The sequence below is a fragment of the Myotis davidii genome, unplaced genomic scaffold (genome assembly GCF_000327345.1).
Source record: "Myotis davidii unplaced genomic scaffold, ASM32734v1 scaffold362, whole genome shotgun sequence".
NCBI classification, from domain to species: Eukaryota; Metazoa; Chordata; class Mammalia; order Chiroptera; family Vespertilionidae; genus Myotis; species Myotis davidii.
The window spans coordinates 1,600,789-1,615,250 of NW_006297152.1; the positions used below are offsets into that span (position 1 = coordinate 1,600,789).

The 14,462-nt window shown below is 44.2% G+C and overlaps 1 protein-coding gene across 2 annotated transcripts in view; it reads left to right on the forward strand.

Annotated features, from left to right (window-relative positions):
• The window catches only part of CENPF (centromere protein F), a 52,083-nt gene extending 40,202 nt beyond the window's left edge, over positions 1–11,881 (forward strand). For both annotated transcript variants that reach the window (XM_006772933.2, XM_015569945.1), the window contains 6 exons: positions 758–934; positions 1,279–1,440; positions 3,902–4,067; positions 4,894–5,349; positions 6,994–7,172; positions 10,944–11,881. In XM_006772933.2, coding sequence (XP_006772996.1) covers positions 758–934; positions 1,279–1,440; positions 3,902–4,067; positions 4,894–5,349; positions 6,994–7,172; positions 10,944–11,141 — 1,338 coding nt within the window. In that variant the 3' untranslated portion in view covers positions 11,142–11,881. The remainder of the gene's footprint in view (positions 1–757; positions 935–1,278; positions 1,441–3,901; positions 4,068–4,893; positions 5,350–6,993; positions 7,173–10,943) is intronic.
• The last annotated feature ends 2,581 nt before the right edge of the window (positions 11,882–14,462 follow it).

Genomic DNA, 14,462 nt, shown 5'->3' on the forward strand with positions numbered 1-14,462 from the left:
CTCAAGGCAGAAAGGTCAGAGCCTCAAATCCTACTTACAGGTCAGATAGATGAGGACTTAAGTGTGTTCCTTGGATTTACAACATGGAGGTGGACAATGCCATGAAAAGCTATTTCAGGAGTTGGGATGAAACCAGGTTGGAGTGGGTTGAGTGAATAGGAGATGAGGCAGTGGACACAGTGTGTATATAGACTCTATATACACTCGTATGTATATAGAGGCAGCTCTGTGGGATCAGGCACAGGGGAGACAGGTGCCTCCAGGGCTGTGGTTCTGCCTGTCCTGCACAGAGGAGAGGGGCTAAAGAGTTAGGTCATTTGAAAGGAAATTCTTAAAGTGATAGAACATGGAATCTAAGCTGGCCAATGAAGAAAACTGTAAGTCTGGAATGTGAAGGTCGTCATGGTGATGCTGTTGATGAGGTCAAGGAGTTACTGCAATGGAAACACTTAAATAAACGAACCTGGTAGCCAGGAGGGTATAGTCTCAGAGTGGTTTAGTGGAAGTCAGGTTTCGGAGATTCTGTGGTCCCTTTGAATGTGACCTAGGAGGTGGCTGGGCTAGAATGAGGGAAATTGTTACTGTAGATGAAATTGCAAGTTAAAGTGAATACACTGCTAAGGATTATAGCATTATTCTGTATAGGTTTTTGTCTTGCCTATAAACTATTTCTTCCCCCTCAGTACTCAGTATTTCCTGAAGACGTATATCAAGGTTCTTAATTATTTTCCCATGCTTGTATAACTTTATTCATTAGGGTCAATTGAAGGAATTCATGCTAGAAAATAGTGAATTGAAAAGGAGCTTGGATTGCCTACAAAAAGACCAGATGGAAAAGCAAGAGAAAATGAGAGAAGAAATAGCTGGATACCAGCTACAGCTCCAGGAAGCTGAAAAGAAACACCAAACTTTGCTTCTGGATACAAACAAACAGGTGATCTGTGGAGTTTGGTTACTGGGGGAGCTGGAGAGAGTGTGTTGACCATGGAAGTGAAGCATTTTTTTGCAAGAAGGTCAAAGTTCTGCATCATTATTATGCTGTATGACCTTAGGAAGGGTGCCATCATATTTTCCTCACTACCTTTCCCTCCATTACCTGCACATGTCTCATTCATAACTGATTTTTAAAAAAATACCTTTCCATCTCGGGGTAGAGTAGTAGGAGAGGCACAAGGACCATTGGCAATGGCCCTTGAAACGGCAGGTCTATTTTTAGTTCATTTTGCTTGCAAAGTTTTTACCTGAGCCTCCTGGCTAAAGTAGCATTTTCTGCCCCAGCATGAAATGGAAATCCAGACCTATCGGGAGAAGTTGGCGTCTAAGGAAGCGTGTCTCAGCTCCCAAAAGGTGGAGATTGACCTCTTGAAGTCCAGTAAAGAGGAACTCAATAGCTCTTTGAAAGCAGCCACTGAGCGTTTAGAGGAACTGAAGAGAACCAAGGTATGTTTACTCTTTTTTAAAAAAATATATTTTTATTGATTACAGAGAGGAAGGGAGAGGGAGAGAGACATAGCTGAGAGAGAATCATTGATTGGCTGCGCCTCCTGCACACCCCACACTGGGGATTGAGCCCACAACCCAGGCCTGAGCTGTGACTGGGAATCAAACCATAACCCCCTGGTTCGTAGATTTACGCTCAACCACTGAGCCACACCAGCAGGCAATATGTTCACTTTTCATTGCTTCATGACCTCAGATGGCTTATGCAGAATCACCATGGTTTTAATGGTATTGAATTATGAGGTTTCATTTTAATTTTTGTGAAAAAGGTTTTTGCCGTTATAAATAATATCACTCATCAATTCTCTGCTGAGTTATTTTTAAAAGTCAGTGGATGGCCTACAGTCAGATGGCTTATATGAACTTTATCCATTGCTCAGCAAACCCTCTCAAACTACTTCAAGACTTGAGATGGAGGTGAAGGTTGTACCACTGACAGATTAGGGTGGGCCCCTAAGTAATAATTTGGTGGTAATTCCAAATTCTTGCTTGATGGGTCTCCAAGTTCATTGCTGTCATCAAACCCACTTTGGCAAAGGTGAGGCAGGGCATTTGGTCGGGCACAGGTAGGTGTACTTTCTCCTCTTCCCACCCAGGGATCCTAAAACTGTGTTCTTCAGAGAAAAGGAGGTGAACCCTAGTCCCAGGGTTCTTAGACTAGAGGTGGCGCTTCAGGAATTCTACTTGTAAATGGAGGCTGTTTTGATTTCTACAGATAATTTTCACAAAATGAATACCATTCAGAATGTATAATAATGAACCTGGATAATAAATATTGTCCCATAAAAGTCTTTACTGAAAGATGATTTAAATTTTAAAGATTATGGCAACTAATTGTATATTGAATATATTCAAACAGAAAACTAGGTATTAACTTCTTAGGTTTATTGCTCATATACACTTATCAAGGTGAAGGGAATATACCAATAAAATACACACTCATGCCTGGCTGGTGTAGCTCAGTGGTTGAGCATCGACCTATGAACCAGAAGGTCACGGTTTGATTCCAGGTCAGGGCACTTGCCCGGTTGCAGGCTCAATCCCCAGTAGAGGGCATGTAGGAGGCAGCTGCTCATTGATTCTCTGTCATCATTGATGTTTCTATCTCTGTCTCCCTCTCCATTCTGAAATAAAAATACATGTATTTTAAAAATTATACATACTCATAAAATTTAGAATAATGTTAATGTTCAATGATCTGTTACAAAATGAGATATGTTACTTTTAATAATGGAAAGATGTAGTTTCAGGTCTACTTTTTTATTCACTTTCTGCCTTTTTAATCTTTGACAGTTTTACTGTGGGGAATGTCTATGTACGTACCATGTACAAAATGATACATTGTTGAGTCTATTCAGATCACATGTAATTTCAGTGAGGTACCAGTTGATAAGCATTGTTGAAATGGAATTAATCCATCTCCAACCCAATTATGGTTGGACTCAGAAATAGAAAATTTCACAAGTGCAGATGAACTGCAACATTGCTAATACAAGATCTCAAGGTGAAATACACAGAGAATTAAATTACTAGCAACATGATTATGGTGCTCAAGTTCTTTTATTTTAATAGTTTGGTTTGCCTTTATATATTCATGGTCTCTTACCAGAAACTCTTAAAGCTAATTTGTTTTAGAATTATGCATTTTTTAGATGTTCCATAATACAATGCACATGCCACATATATAATATGCTAGCAGGCTCTCTGGTAATATTCATACCAATCCATATTTCTGTAGCAAAATGTGTGACTCTTCTCACAAGATGGGATAAATAAAGATTAGAAATACTTTGCTATCCGGTCAGGTTTTGCCTCTAAATCATTTTCAGAGCTTTTTTTAGGATGTTGCAATTGTGGTGAAGGAGCTTGAACTTGCATTGCTGAGAAGTGCATGATGCCATAATTCTCCCACCATTCTATTCACTTTCTAGTTGAGCTACATATCAGATTTAAATTTGTATTGTGAGCCATAATGTTATTTAGCCTTCACTTGGTGTGACTAAGACAAATGCTGCCTTAGGTATTGAAATTTTGCACCAGCAGGAGATTACAAATGGGAACATAATTCTCAGAGATTTTGACCCCTAAGAATATGTCCATGGACTCTTGTCCCTGCCCCGTGTCGGATAAACACAGGCAGGGTGAGCCACTTAAGAGAACATTATCTTAGCACCATCTCTGTGCTTGCTGATGCTAAGGCGGGAAGTGACAAAACCAGCGTCCGTTGGGGAGCCCTGGAAAACAGTAGAAAAGCTGAATTGTTTGATTCATCTTTAGATGCTTCAGTTTGAACATAATCTTAGATCTACAATATATGATTCTTAGTTATATCTCATGATTATTTTTCTATGTGCTCACTAGAAGAAGTTAAAGGTTTTAAATTCAAGGTTTTGTCTTGTAGGCGGACAATCTAAAATACGCCAGTCAGCTGAAGAAGGAAATGGAGCGTGCCCAGGGGAAAATCAAGCTGTTGATCAAATCCTGTAAGCAGCTGGAAGAGGAAAAGGAGCTGCTGCAGAAGGAGCTGTCTCGCCTGGAAGATGCCTCGCGGGAGAAACAGAACTCAGGTGGGGTCAGCTGGGCATGGCCAGGCCAGCGCTCGCTGGCGTGTGTGCGCCAGGCGTGGTTTTAGCACTCCGTCTGTTACTGCCCGCTGATTCTCAGCAGGTGTTTATTTCCAGTTTTTGAATGTTGTGCTCGGCTTGGGGTCGTTCGTAGGTTCAGAATGAACCCTGCATTTTGAAATAGGATTGTCACATCTGCTGCTTGCCGTGTGGAAAGATGATGGCGAGCATTGTATGCAGGGTGGGTGTTCCCACTGAGAAGAGTCCCAGAGTATATGGGGCTCCAAGGAGGTTTGCTAATGGCTTTAATGCCAGCTGTGGCAGCTACAAGTTGCCCACGACTCCCACTTCATAGCCTCCCCCAAGCTTTTGTCCATCAGGCTCTTCTTTGCTTACAAATGGTTTTCGGAGCCTTTGGGGCCTACCTTCTCACAGGTCCCCTTCTGCCTCCCAGAGCCGTCACAGCTGGGACTTCATATTCTTTACCAGCTTAGGTTGTTCATTCACGTATGGTGGAAAGAATGGACAGGGATCATAAGGGATGCGCTAAATTAATCCATTTGCTCTCATCTGAACAACTGCAAGAAAGTTTGATAGGCTGGAGGAAATACAAGCTTGAGATTTGGGTATGTCAGCTGCCCTAATAAGAATATTAACCTTGATGTGATCCCTCCCAAATGAGGGTTGTTTAAACTCTAAGAACATGTATAGATATATCTCCCCAACTTGTAAAAAAAATAAAAATAAAAAACACAAGCCCAAGGTTTTCTGCTTTATGATGTCATGTCACCTAGAGGAATGTGAAGTGACGCGGTACGATTTCTGACAGGTCCTGTCGTGGATGCTAATGTAGATGAATTAAAGGCCGAGGTGAAAGAACTGAAAGAAACCCTCGAAGAGAAAAGCAAGGAGGCAGACGAGTATCTGGATAAGTACTGTGCACTGCTTATAAGCTATGAGAAGTTGGAGAGAGCCAAAGAGATGTTAGAAACACAACAATCCCAACCTAATGTCCGAAGTTCTCCTTCGCCAAAGTCAGTTGTCCCGGGATCGTCTCCAGTCCCTTCTGTCACCGAAAAGCAGAAGTCGTCCGGCCAAAGTAAAGGTTCAGGCAAAAGGCAAAGGAACAGTGGGATTTGGGAGGATGGGGGAGGAGCAGCCCCGTCCACCCCAGACTCGTTTCCTAAGAGAAGCCGGAAGGCGGTCCGCAGTGGCGCTCACCCTGCCGAGGACGCAGAAGACACCGAGTTTGAGCTCGAGGGGCTTCCAGAAGTTGTAAAGAAAGGTACGGCATAATCTGTGTTCTTTTGAAAGTCCACAGGGCATTTCCCATGCAAAGGAGAAGCACTGAGTTTCAGGTTATTGTGCAACTGTATGAACAAAAGTTCAGAAGCGGTTGCCTACTTTTAAGGCATGTGTTTTCCTTTCTGTCAAATAGGACCTAGTCGCTCATGTCCCACTACAGAAACGGCTGGTCCATTTGCGGAGTGCCTGTTTGGAAGCTGTTTGGAATTTGACATTCCTGTGCTGGAAAGTCCCCAACTCTAGGACACCTTCCTAGCTTTCCTGTCTGTAGTCAAGGGCTGGAGGGTGGGCCTGCAGATGCTGCCCCCCTGGCTGGAGCCACGTACCACTTTTTTTTTTTTTTTTGGTTAATCCTTACCCAAGGATATTTTTTCCATTGATTTCTTTCTTTTTTTTTTTTTTTTTTTTGTTTAGAGAGTGGAAGGGAAAGGGAGAGACACAGAGAGAGAAACATTGATGTGAGAGAGAGACATCGATTGTTTGCCTCACACACCTACACCGACTGGGGCCGGGGATCAAGCCTGCAACTGAGGTATGAGCCCTTGACTCTTCAGTCCTCAGGCCAATGCTCTATCTACTGAGCCAAACCCCTTGGGCAAGGCTTTTTTTTTTTAAGTTGTCCTCCAAGTGTGGCCCAGGGAACTGTTGTTACTGGTTCATGACCCGCCCCCTCCCCAAAACAAACAAACGAAATCAAGAGTAAGAGTTTCAAATTTTCATAGCAGTTTGACATTGTCACAACATCCAAGCACATACTCGTTTCTCTATTGATTCATTCTTAGTGTATTATACAATCTGCTATTCATTCCATAGCAGATTTAGAAATTATGCACACCCCCAAAAAAAATTCTGCACCCCCCCCCCCCCAATTATCAAAACTGATTCTTTGCCATAGATGGGTTGAGAAGCACTGTTCTAAGTAACTCTAGCCCTTAGGAAATCTAACTCCAAAAAGGTGAGATATCTCTTTCTTTTTATTGGTTTTTATTTGTAGTTAAAAGGGTTAAAAACAAGCCAAACCAAACATTGCTTTAGTTTAGTTTAGTTTAGTTTAATCAGTACCACTCCATAGTGTGTGTGATAATCCTGTCCATTAGTGTCCTTGGGTTGACTTTCTCTTGTCATCACAAGTCACATGGGGTCCTTCTGTGGAAGGAGGGGATGTCTGCAGAGTGAGATTGAAATCCCGCTTAGCAAGGTCAGATCTCTGCCCCTCCTGGTCTTCACCCGAGGGGAGTCACCTGAAGTAGCTGTAGCATCTTACCCTTTTCCTCCCCACCCCTTTTAATCCAAATTTTACAGGAGGGCTTAGCTGGTGTGTTCTTTCGATCTTAGAAAAACACAAGAATAGAGATCCTCATAGAAGAATATCTTCTGTTTTCCCCTTTTTCCATTGTGGTTTTTTATGTTTCTAATAAGAGAAAACCTGTTATTAGTTAGTTATTTAGTTAGTTAGTTATTCAGTGTGACGACTCCCAGGGTAACTGAGAAGTTAATCTCTGTTCTCTGTGGCTAGGAGAAAGCGTTTATCTGTTAAATAAACAGATATGACCTAGTGCATATCTTCTCCATTATGGATAGAATTGGACCTAGCAGTGTTGACAGGCAGCTTTTCTGTCCTTAGGGTTTGCTGATATCCCAACGGGAAAGACAAGTCCCTATGTCCTGCGAAGAACAACCATGGCAACTAGGACCAGCCCCCGCCTTGCTGCCCAGAAGTCAACTCCATCCCCATCCAATATCCACAAAGAGAACCAGGCCGAGGCCTCCAAACCAACAGCTGGTGGCAGCAGATCACAAAAGGTAAATGCCTGTGAACAAGTATCTGCCTTTTGAAATCTAGCAAATGACAGTGCTTCCCGGGCGAGGGTTTGACACTGCCCACTGAGCTCTTAAAATTCAGGGGTGAGGAGAAAAGGTCTGAAACTTCTTTCACTCGTTCAAGTCTGTATTAGAAAAAACGTATCATTTTGTGCAAGGATTTCCCCTCCTCCATCAGTTACCCCCATTCCTTCCTCTCCCTCTCTCTCTCACATTTAGATTTAACTTTTGGGTGCTGGTAACAACAAAACACTGCAGAGAGCATACTGCGATAGGACCTGGCTCTCCAGTGACCATAACAACAGCTTTTCCATAAAGCAACCAGTGCTCTAAAGAGTGAAGCTTCCTAGCTGGACCAAAGCTGTTACCTGTAAGATGACCCAGGAGTCAGGCTTAGGTCCTGACTGGGCCAAAGCTGGCTGGCAGCTGCTCCTTCCTCAGTGCACACGAATACCCATCCTGCTGGTCCCACATTTAGGGGATCAGGTGAAGTATTTGGCTCCTAAAGCAGACGATCATGACTAGGTAGTAAGTACCCCATACTCCCATTATGTAATGTCAGTCCACTTTATTGTAATTGCCTGCTTGAAAACCTGCCTTCTGAATTGCAAAGTGAGTTCTGTAAGCTTCTTTTTTAAAAAAAATATGTTTTTATTGATTTCAGAGAGGAAGGGTGAAGGATAAAGAGAGAGAAACATCAATGATGAGAGAGAATCATTGATGGACTGCCTCCTGCATGCCCCCTACTGGGGATGGAGCCTGCAACCCGGGCCTGTGCCCTTGATCGGAATTGAACTCAGGGCCCTTCAGTCTGCAGGCCGAAGCTCTACCCGCTGAGCCAAACCAGCTAGGGCTGTGAGGTTATTGATTATGTTCATGCTTTCCCAGTGTCCCATGTCTAATGCAGCATCTCACATTCAACAGATGTGTGTTGTGTGTGTGGAGCTGTTGCTGTTGTTTCAGAGAGGAAGGGTGAAGGATAAAGAGAGAGAAACATCAATGATGAGAGAGAATCATTGATGGACTGCCTCCTGCATGCCCCCTACTGGGGATGGAGCCTGCAACCCGGGCCTGTGCCCTTGATCGGAATTGAACTCAGGGCCCTTCAGTCTGCAGGCCGAAGCTCTACCCGCTGAGCCAAACCAGCTAGGGCTGTGAGGTTATTGATTATGTTCATGCTTTCCCAGTGTCCCATGTCTAATGCAGCATCTCACATTCAACAGATGTGTGTTGTGTGTGTGGAGCTGTTGCTGTTGTCCTGAAGGGACTGCAATAATAAATAGAGGCTTTAAAGGTGTGCTAGGAAATCATCTCATGAAATCACCACACGGGTCACTTTTCCCTCCTCTGATGAGGAAGTGATGGCACAGCAGTTTGCATGTGGAGTTCAGACTTATCTTGGAAAACAGGCTTTGCACACTAGGGGGCCTGCTTTCCACACTGCTGTTGAATCTGCTGAGCGCAAAGTCGTAACCATGGTTTCCTGCAGCTCTGCAACCCGTGTGTTCGCTACAGGCGGCGGGAGGCACCAGTGGTTATGAATTGCTAAGCAATTTTGTGCACGTGTGCAAATGAATGGGGGGAGTCCCTCTTGAAGAGGAGGTTATAGGAGACTTCGTGATTAGATGCAAACTTCAAAACCCAGCCTGCTGAATTTTAATTTAATTCGGTATTTTCCGAGTCGCCTCATAAAATGCTTGCCTCATCTGTTAAGCATATTTCATTATTCAGCTTGAAAAATATAGAGCAAGGCATCATTTTCCTAAAGCGGCTGCTCAGAAACCCAGGATTACAAGCCTTCACCTGAAGTGACTGGCTTGAGTTTTGAGCGAGATGACTCCCTAGGTCATTTAGCAGGACCCTCAGTGACATCTGACAAGTTCAGAGGGGAAGGTGGCTGAAATGCAGATTAGGTGAGGGTCATCTCTGTTACGTCTCTGGATGAGTAAACCCAGGCGCTCCTCATTTGCTGGGGACCAGGGAGCCTGACGTGTGCGGACTTGATCTGAACCTGGGGTTGGTCGGTGCCGGTGGGTGGGCCGCTGAACTGTGGAGGACGGTGAAGCGTCACCGCAGCATCAGTCAGTCACCACTTTAGTGGGACTTTGAGTTTTTTTCCTTCTAATGAGGTCCCTTTTCACCGAGCCGTCCGCATCCTCGCCCTCTCCCCCTCGGGCTGCAGGCATAGCTTGTAAGACAGTCAGGGTTTCTGTGCCCTTAGGAGTTTAAGTACTTGGTGAATTTGACCTCATCTCATTATTCACAGTCTGAGGCTAACTGACCAACATGAGGATCAAATCTATGGTTTAAAATGATCACGGACTCTAATTTCCTCAACCCAGTATCAGAGAAATTGCACCTAGAGGTGGGGGATGGACCTTGGCTATTGAACTAGGGTTAAGAAAGAATTTTATTAGCTCAGAAAAGAGAATCAATGTGATATCTCTCTCTCTCTCTCATAATGGACCTAGAAATTTGAATCTTCTGCATCTGATGGGCTCAAGGGAAACGCCTGCCTTTTATATCACTTTTTACTTTTAAAAAAAGTACCATAAAACTCTGTTTTCCCTTCAACTTTCCATGACGGCGATTTTCCACTGAGTCCTGGACCTGGCCCTTCAGGGCTGTTGCTCCTTTTCCGTGTCCTGCACATAATCTGAGGTCGGGGCGAGCTTTCCAGGGATTTGATCTGTTGGCCAGATTTGCTATGTTTTCTGTAATGAAAAGTATTTCTCTGCCTTTTAAAGCCACATACTTCCTATGGAAAGAATATAAATGGAGACGTAATTTCCATTCTTCTTACTGCGGCAGAGGGAGGTCCCTGGTGGCCACCACACAGGAAGTGACTGTCGCTGAGCTGCTTCTCGGTCGGTGCTGGGCACGTGTGGCCCTTGTCAGGAACTGTCCTCTTGTTTTTTTTAAAGACCTTCCTACCTGACTCTCCCACTCCTACCTTAACTTTGGTTAAGTGGAGTTTTTGTGCACGTCAGCTGTCTTGTTCCTCTTTCTCTTCGACACCCCCCCACTGCCCGTCTTCTTTTGCTACTGTGTAACCCTCAAAAAAAGTCTTGACTCTGCTTGGCTTCTAAGTCTCATATTTTCTGAGATCCTTCTGGCTTTTAAAAGGCCAGTCATCAGAACGAAGATTTACTGTCACCAGACGTGACTATTAGATGGCTGTCCTTCGGCTCTAATCCAAATCCAATATGGAAGCCAAACAACGATGCAGGGAGCAGGAGAAAAGTGCCGTTATCTGAGGAATAGGTGGTGGGTCATTGCAATGTTGTAGATAAGGCTTATACCCTGTGGAGGTAGTATTTCTCATTCGGATTATACTCATTTGAGTAACAGAAGTGGTTCAGTTAGGGTAAACGGAAGCTGGTTTGGGTTCTCTGAGGTGTATGTTGAATGTTTGCCAGGTAGTCAAGCATATTGTGGGCACAAGGGATACGGAGGTAACGAGGGCATAGTCTTTGCCCTCAGAGAGCTGCCCTCTGGGTTGGTGGTGTCACACTCGCCTTGGGAGCACATCTCTGCCCATCAGAGGCATCGAGGACAGTTTGCAAGGTGACTCATCGGAGGTCACATTTGACATCGTCCTAGCTGTTAGGTAGGGCCTGTTCTTAGGTAAGAAGAAATGGTAAAACAATGTACAACTCCTGGGCAAGAAGAATAGCCTTAAATCTGATGACAAGGGATTTTTCATGCTGTAGAAATGTGATCGAAACTCTAACAAAGGTGCTTGTGTTGCAGGTCAAGGTTGCTCAGCAGAGCCCAGCGGATTCAGGCAGCATCTTCCGAGAACCCCCTGCGAGACCTCTCTCGGTCAGTAACCTTCCTGAGAGACGTTCGGCTGGCAGCCCCAGGGAGGGCCTGAGGTCCAAGCGAGGCCAGCCCGCCCCCAGCCCAGAAGCCGGTACCAAGCCCAACGAGAACTGTCGGGTCCAGTAGAAGAGACTTGTGTGTTAGGACCCTGGCAGGTGGCTGGCAGGGGCTTGTCTGTGGTCAGGGACACGTTGTCAGTGTGAAGAAAACAGCTCCTTCTCCATCTAACTACATTGAACTCTTTGGATCCCCCGTTAGAAGTATTAGAAAAGTTTGGTATCCCCGATCACCTTCCTCATTACACTCCTCTTCACAGCTGGAAATTGTAGTGTAGAAGGAAGGCTTTTTGTAATGTTGCATTGAGTGGCAAGCACTATATCATATAACTTCTGTTTGTGTGTGGATTTCATACTAAAAAAATGCGAAACATTTTTCCAAAGAACAGCTCCCAGGAAAATGGAAATTTGCCTTACGCTGTTTCCTGTGTTTAGTGTTGGGCATGAGATAGTTTCAGACGGAGAATTCCTTTGAGCTGAGTAGAATGAAGGAAAACCATGTTACATGTTCCTAAGGAAAACATGCTCACATATACACATATGGCTGTGTCCACCCTTCTCTGAAGGGGTGTTTTCTAAACCTTTGCTTCTACAACATGTACATATTTGTGTGTGGTGGCGGTGGGAGCTGTGTGTTTATTTCCAAGTGGCCTGGTTGCAGGCTCCTCAAAGATGTAATATTTCATATTTTCTGTCATTGTGATGTTTTTTGTTTTTTTAAGATCGGTTTGATGTACATTCTCACAAACAGTGGTGTTATATTAAAACAAGGCTTTTTTTTCTTTCTAATAAAAAAATCACCTTTGTTTCTATCAAAATGATTCCTAAATATAAATGCATTATGAATATTGTGACCACTTCTTGCCAACTTCAAAAACCTCTTAGAAAAGTGAAACCAGTCCAGCAAGTAATACTAGTGTATGTAGTGAGTAAACATACTCAGTTATAGTAAAAGCTGATTTGGAATATAGGCCATGAAGATTATATGGGAATGTACTGTGCCCAGCCAGTATATACCATATTGTATGTCCCCATTAAATCATATCAGGATATGAGTATGTGGTATTTTCCAGCTCATTTTGATGACAGGTTTATTTAAAAAATATTTTTTTATTGATTTTAGAGAAGAAGGGAGATAGAAACATCAGTGATGAGAGAGAATTATTGATCGGCTGCCTCCTGCACACCCCACGCTGGGGACCAAGCCCTGACCATGAATTGAACTATGACCTGGTTCATAGGTCGATGCTTAACCACTGAGCCACGCCAGCTGGGCTGATGACAGGGTTTTGAAAATATGCAGGCATTATGAGCCATACCAAATCTAAAAACTTTGGACCGAGACCTTGTGTCCTTGAATCAGGGTAAAAAATTTTCCAGGACATGAGTTAGTAAAAGATCATTTGCTCTTGGCTTTCGGTTCAGATTGATGTATAAACCTTGACCAGTGTTCATTTGTATTTTAACCTCGTCCTTTGCAAGGTGGCCTCTGTTGGATAATGCTGCTGTGATACTAAACTGCTTGGTATTCATGTACTGAAAGCTGATACCCTGACTTTCCTCCCGGTTCTCCAATTGCTCGAGGTTGTGGTCCGGTGCAGTGTCTTTATCACAAATCATCCCGAGGCTGCCATGTGCTCAAGGGCATGGCCCCGAGCAGACCTCGCTGGGGCCAGCCCATCAGCTTTGTTGGCTGTCCTCAGTGACTGGAAGATTCCACTCAGAAGGGCTGGATGAGTCGTCCTGTGGGTCCTTGAAAGCCTCTTCACCTTTTCCTGGGTGGGCCGGAGCTGCGGCTCCTTCCTCGTTACAGGGAATACTCGGCGTGACTGCCATTTTCATGTTCATAACCCAATGAAGGGACAGCCGGGACATTGTTCTTTCCCTTGGCCTAACAGCACTCGTAGACTAGGAGCTGAGCTGCATGTAAGATGAAAAGTAAGGTCTGGCCAGTGTGGCTCAGTGGTTGAGAGCTTTGCTCTGTGAACCAGGAGGTCAGGGTTTGATTCCTGGTCAGGGGAACATGTTTGGGTTGCGGGTTCATTCCCCAGTGGGTGTGTGCAGGAGGCAGCCGATCAATGATTCTCATCATTGATGTTTCTCTCCCTCTCTGAAATAAAAAAAAAAATAGTGGTTTTTTTTAAAAAAAGAAAAGTATGCTACAGTCCCAGCTTTGAAATACCTCATAAACAGTCGATTCACAGGTAAGATCCCAGCTGACAAATCTATGAGGAAATAGACCAAGCCTAGAAGTCTCATCTGCACTGTATGGGGGTTGGCTGAGATGATTCTTTCGTCTTGAACATTCTGTAGGCACTGAGATGGCTGTGTTTTAGGGAATTATCAAGAGTCCAAAGGGAGCGCATCTTCAAGAAGAAGGGAGTAAAACCCCACATTTTAATGTAGCCTGATTTCCTAAGAGTCACCCCTCCACCCCTGCACACACGCGAACCTTTGAGACTTATTTGTGGTTTTTCTCATTTGACGCCATTCTATTTTGTTGGAACCACAGTATCATTTTCACACATTTGTTTAGGCCTGGAAGGATGTCGGGGCACATCTTCCCAGGGCCCCTTCACTCTAGGAGGGGAGATGTATTCCACTTCCCAACAGTTTGAATCCACGAAGATGCCTAACTGCTCTCAGCATGACTCAGGCCATTGATCTCCAGTTCTTCCAGAGTCATCCAGACTGTGTCTGTACATCTTGAAAGTAATTCAAATGAGAGATAAACTATGGTCAATTATTTTTTAAATATATTTTTATTGATTTCAGAGAGGATGGGAGAGGGAGAATAGAAACATCAATGATGAGAGAATCATTGACCGGCTGCCTCCTGCACGCCCCTACTAGGAACTGAGCCCACAGCTCAGGCATGTGCCCTGATTGGGAACCCAACTATGACTTCCTGATTCATAGGTCACCATTCAACCACAGCCATGCCAGTCGGGCCCATGGTCAATTATTTTAAGTCAAAAGTTGTACTAATCATTGGTTGGCCTCTATTTTATATTTCTCTTCTGTGGCTGAGAAAGGGGGTAAATGATTTTTTGGAGGACACTAAGTACTGGAGTAGGTAATTGAGGATCGTTAAACTCTGCTCTCCCTCCCACTTCTATTCCCATCATAGAATAGAGGAAGGGGCGCTGCTGGGCCCACTGACGAGAGAGAACAGAACTTGGAGTACATCAGGACACCCAGGCTGTTCTCATTAGAAAAGCATGAGGGCCTCAAGCTAGCATCCTATCTCCCGGAAGAGCCAGGTATCTAATGCCACCACTCACCTGCGCTATGGCTCAACTCAAAACACTGTGCAGAGTTAGACATTTTCTAACGTGGTTTCACATGTTGCTCAAACCTTTCACCTTTGCATCTAATGGAGACATTAGGC